Genomic DNA, 5,662 nt, shown 5'->3' on the forward strand with positions numbered 1-5,662 from the left:
AAACATTTAGTCAAAACTGGACTAAATGTAAAAAGAAACTGACCTCCATTTCCCTCGGTTCTTCTTTCCCTGAGACGTCTCTCTTGCCCAGTCTTCCCCCGAACATCAGGTTGTCTATCCTTTGTCGTTTGCTCAACTGTGGCGCGACCATGGCGCTGTCTTCGGACCGTTTGCCCAGCTGCGGTCCAAACATCATACTGTCCATTGCCCGCTTGCCCAGCTGCGGTCCGAACATCATGCTATCCATGCGTCTTTTGCCCAGCTGCGGTCCGAACATCATGCTATCCATGCGTCTTTTGCCCAGCTGCGGTCCGAACATCATGCTATCCATGCGTCTTTTGCCAAGCTGCGGTCCGAACATCATGCTATCCATGCGTCTTTTGCCAAGCTGCGGTCCGAACATCATGCTATCCATGGGTCTTTTGCCCAGCTGCGGTCCGAACATCATGTTATCCATGGGTCTTTTGCCCAGCTGCGGTCCGAACATCATGTTATCCATGGGTCTTTTGCCCAGTTGTGGCCCGAACATCATGCTATCATAGCGCTTTCCAAGCTGGGGCAAGAACATGAAGTCGTCGGTGCTGCGTTTGGTGCGCGTGGCAAGGCTGTTTTCGGTTTCGCCATTGTCCACCGTGGCTTCTTCATATTCCTCTAGTGGTAGTGCCTCCGCTGCAGCGTCTTGGGTCTCAACCTCACGTTTGCCTAGCGGTCCCATGAAGCCGTAGTTATCCACTCCGCGTTTTCCGAGTTGACCCCTGAAACTATAGTTATCTATTCCTCGTTTTCCGAGCTGTCCCATGAAGCCGTAGTTATCCACTCCGCGTTTTCCGAGTTGTCCCCTGAAACTATAGTTATCTAATCCTCGTTTTCCGAGTTGTCCCCTGAAACTATAGTTATCTATTCCTCGTTTTCCGAGCTGTCCCATGAATCCAAAATTATCCATTCCTCGCTTGCCGAGTTGCCCGCGGAATCCATAGTTATCCATACCACTTCGTTTGCCAAGGCGCGCGAAAAAGCCGTTTGTGTCTAGTCCCCGTTTGCCAAGCTGACCTCTAAAACCATAAGAGTCCATGCGTTTGCCAAGCTGGCCTCTGAAACCATAAGAGTCCATGCGTTTGCCAAGCTGGCCTCTAAAGCCATAAGAGTCCATGCGTTTGCCGAGCTGGCCTCTGAAACCATAAGAGTCCATGCGTTTGCCAAGCTGGCCTCTAAAGCCATAAGAGTCCATGCGTTTGCCAAGCTGGCCTCTAAAGCCAAAAGAGTCCATGCGTTTGCCGAGCCGCCCGAAAAAGGCTTTGCTATCCATGGCGGAACGTTTGTCGGCATCTGAGGCGACAGCTACATCAGGGATGGTAGTGTCTCTTTTCTCAACTTCGTGCAGTTCGTTGGATGGAGAATCCGCGTGGCAAAAGGAGGCCACGAGGAGTAAAGGGAGGTACACACAGGCTGCAAGGGCTGCGGGTTCGATTCTTGAAGACCCCATGGTTGGTTCTTGTGGATAGCGGGTGTTGGTTCTTGTGGTAGTTTCTGAAAACAGAAGAAAAAAGTTTCGGGATAAGTTACAGATATTGAATGTCGTTTTGTTTGTGTTTTAGCATTTCATGTCCATCCTTTCATCCTTAATTGATTATGACATGAACGCTGTGGTCTCAACTAATTACGATTTTCACTTTTTGTGGTCGTTGTTGCTTTTAATTAAAAAAAAAATGTTTTAATTGGTGGCATTTATTTTGGTTGCTATTCATTAGGACGTGTGTTTTTGACTTATGCGTCTTCCGTCTTCGTGTTCTGCTGACTGGCACATTCATTCATTTGTCTTTGTATGGCATAAGACAAACATTATTTATAAAATAATTTATCTCAAAGCGTTATGATATATTTGCAGCTGCCGTGTGAATTAAGTACGAAAACAAACTTGCATCGGCCCCGCGTAGCCAAATCGGTTGAAAGGACGTTAAACAACGGAAACCAACCAACCAGCCATCTTTTTGCAGCGTTCAGAGCATGCGCAGTGACTGCGTCGTTTTTTTTTTGTAAGACCCAACCCCTTCTTATACTAATTACCCCGACTTCGTTGTACAATGGAACCCCCCTTTTAAGACTCCCTCCTTTTTAAGACCTTGTTTTCTCAGGCTCTCTGTTCATTACCTCTGTAAAATTATCCCCATTTTAAGACTTCCTCCGTTTTAAGACCTTGTTTTCTCAGGCTCTCTGTTCATTACCTCTGTAAAATTATCCCCATTTTAAGACTTCCTCCGTTTTAAGACCTTGTTTTCTCAGGCTCTCTGTTCATTACCTCTGTAAAATTATCCCCATTTTAAGACTCCCTCCTTTTTAAGACCCGATTTTCTCAGATTTTTGGAGGTCTTAAAATGGGGGTTCCACTGTAAACGTAGAGTTGTTCTTCTTTTCGTTTGACCGATATCCGTGACAGGCACGCCGTTTGTCCGCCATACTCCCGAAGCACCATCGCCCCAGTTTTCCTTTAACGCCAAACTCTCGTTGACAATTCTAAAGTTGTTTGCTTGTCAGTGGCGTCAACCCCGAACTCTCCATCATTCTGTCCACACTTCAATCCCAATCCCACGTCTGTCCAAATTGTTTGCATGTTGCGGCATCCATGGCCGTGTTCAGCTCTCGGCGGTTGCGCAAAATCTCGGCGAGAGCGAGATCATTTGTCATGTTGGCCGCAATTAAATCATTGTCTCGGCTAACGCAGTGACGGGGCGAAGGGGATCGCTGGTATGGATGAATCCTTGCCAATCCGCCATGGGAGCTACGAGTCATGCGCAGTGACCTGGGGAGTTAATGCAAGCGATTTTGCCGATCTGGGGGTCGGATTTGTTTCTCTTTTCGTGTGAGACCCCGTCATTTGTATTTGTTTCTCGGGGATTTAGTTTTTCTTCTGTCTGAGGCTTTTCCTTTTATCTCTGTATTTTTTTAAATTTCTTTTCTTTCGTTGCTCCCGAGGATTTTGCAAGGATTGGTTTTATCTTGTCAATGCGGACTCGGTCGTATTGTGTACTTTCTCACGATTTGCTTAGCTTTGTGTCGGTGATCTTTTGAACAATTGTACAATTCGTGTAGAAAAATTCGTTGTAACATAAACAGCATTACCAAGAAAAAAAAAGAAAGAAAAAGGAAACCGGAAAGAAAAACGCCCAGTGTTTTTTGCTTTATCAAAATAAATAAACAAAGTAAAACAGACAACGCAAATCACACGTGCAATTGAAAGAAAGAAATGAATCGGAGAGAGAGAGAGGGGTGAGAGAGAGAGAGAGAGAGAGAGAGAGAGAGAGAGAGAGAGAGAGAGAGACAGAGACAGAGACAGAGACAGAGAAAGAACGATATAAGGTTGATGCCTACTTTTGCAATCTGAGTCATGAACGCATGCTTTATTTACTTTTTGTACTCGTAATTTAATTATCGTTCTGCAAAACACATTGCCTACTTTCCAAATATACAATAATGAAGGAGAGAGAGAGAGAGAGAGAGAGAGAGAGAGAGAGAGAGAGAGAGAGAGAGAGAGAGAGAGAGAGAGAGAGAGAGAGAGAGAGAGAGAGAGAGAGAGAGAGAGAGAGAGAGAGAGAGAGAGAGAGAGAGAGAGAGAGAGAGAGAGAGAGAGAGAGAGAGAGAGAGAGAGAGACGGACAAAACGACAAAACGACCGGATGGATTAAAAATAAAAATATGCAGGAATGAAATCAGAGAGTCATGATTGAGTAAGTGCCTCCGGTTGACCCCGATTTGTGCAAAGCTGGACCAAAATGATTGTTGAATACGAAATTGAACACTCCAGGGAGAGAGTTTGAGCGGAAACCAATTTGACAGGCATGCTGCGGGACAAAATTGCATCACAACGTATCATTTGAGCCAATGAAATAGCAACACTAAAAATCACAGCTGGAAGGCCTTTCGTGTGCTGTTTCTTTTTTTCTCTTCCCCCCTCTCTACGCTCCCTTTTCAATGCATTTTAAGGCCGCCATTATTTTTTAAGGCTAAGTGACCTTGTTTGTCGCTGTCTGTGTGGTTCTTGTTTGAAGACAATGACAGAAAAGGACGCCACATGACGTGCCGCAAATATCAGAAATTCTAATTCAGTCTGTTATTGTATTGGAAAAAGCACATGGTCAGTATTTTGAACAGGTTACTGGACTTGCAATCAGCAGTGATATGAACGACTGGTCTTTGTTTCTTGGACAGTTACATCCGTTCTTTCTAAGAAAATTCTCAATGCCATAGGTTCTTAGCTGCGTACCAAGTAAAGTAGAAACAAATCTTGAGGGGGAAAAAAAGAAAGAGAAGCTTACGGAATTGACAGGATGCTATGAAAACAAACTTTAAAAGAAGAAATAGCTGGTCCGGTTATACGCAATAGTAATGTATTTTAAAGATATCCCCCCCTCCTCCCCTCCCTCCTCCCCCCCCCTAAATCCCCCCCTCCCCCCCCCCCCCCCCCTGCCCGCCGGACGTTTACATTGGATACGAACATCCTTCAACTTTTGGCAAATATTAAAAAATCAACAGCCTACCTGCCTCCAATGCAGAATGGGAATTGTTGCATAACTTGATTTCGCGAGTTAACTAATACTGGTGGCAGTTACGAAAATTTAATTAACTCAGCAGAAACTTCCCGGTGTATTTTTTTTTCTTGTTTTTGTTTTCTTTTGCACCGATAGCAAGCAGAGTGAAGATTCTGGTATTTGCCTCCGTGAAAAGATGGTCTTATTCAATGTAAAAGCCTGGACGTAGATCTGGGTTGGCGGACATGATGGCTGTATTTTTGTTGTTGTCTATGCGTGTTTACGTTTAAAAATCTATATGCGTGTGTTTATCCTGTAAATGAGGTCGTGATCTCTCTGAATGGAAGACATTATAACGACAAGTTGCTTACATTTCTTAAAAGAACCTTCAAAATAAAATAAAAACGTACATACTCGTGTCGATATTCAGATCTTCCGGTACGCAACGTCCGAGTTTGAACTGCAGACTGCGGAACAAATCATTTTGAACAATTGCTGCTGATGGCAAAGTCCCCTGCTTTGTTGCTGAGAGTGTTTCGAAACACATCGGCTAGCACATAGTTATATACATACACGATACAGACATCCGCAAAGTCTGGTGGTGACGTACTTTGTTATTCTACATACGTGGGAGAGACCTCCCAAGTAATTACTAAACCATCTCTTCTCACGTGTGTTTATTATGTAAATGAGGTCGGGTCAACATAGATTTTGTTTGGTATCGATCGCTATTGCGTCAAATGGTTCCCTTTTTTGGGGGGGGGGGGGGGGGAGGGGGGTTGTGTGTGTGGGGCGAGGGCAGACCGAACACATTATGCTCCAATTTGTTTGACGTAATGTTCAAAGTAAACCCTCACAGTGTTAACAAAAAGAAGAAGCAGCAAGCTACTTCGGATGCAAATGAATGATTGCCAAATCGAGGAAAATGGTTCGAAGTTCGTAAATAAGTTGAATCAAAGCGACGGAGCTGTCTGGATGTGCGGCGTAGAATGCACGCAAGTACAGAATGTAGGATAGACAGAATATTATATGATTTGCTGTGTGATACCTGTTTTTTTTCCCTTCAAATATTGAAAAGCTCGCTTCCGCTCGCATTTCAATATTTAACATACAAACGTACAACACAATTCGTGTTAACCT

At 44.3% G+C, this 5,662-nt stretch overlaps 1 protein-coding gene across 1 annotated transcript in view; it reads right to left on the reverse strand.

The window, feature by feature from the left end:
• Positions 1-5,048, reverse strand: part of LOC138971117 (buccalin-like) — an 8,169-nt gene extending 3,121 nt beyond the window's left edge. Inside the window, exons 1-2 of the mRNA XM_070343744.1 lie at positions 4,937-5,048; positions 44-1,527 (exon numbers count right to left, since the gene is read on the reverse strand). Of these exons, the coding sequence (XP_070199845.1) occupies positions 44-1,483 (1,440 nt within the window). The 5' untranslated portion in view covers positions 1,484-1,527; positions 4,937-5,048. The remainder of the gene's footprint in view (positions 1-43; positions 1,528-4,936) is intronic.
• Between the last annotated feature and the right edge of the window lie 614 nt (positions 5,049-5,662).

This window comes from Littorina saxatilis, linkage group LG7 (genome assembly GCF_037325665.1).
Source record: "Littorina saxatilis isolate snail1 linkage group LG7, US_GU_Lsax_2.0, whole genome shotgun sequence".
NCBI lineage: Eukaryota > Metazoa > Mollusca > Gastropoda > Littorinimorpha > Littorinidae > Littorina > Littorina saxatilis.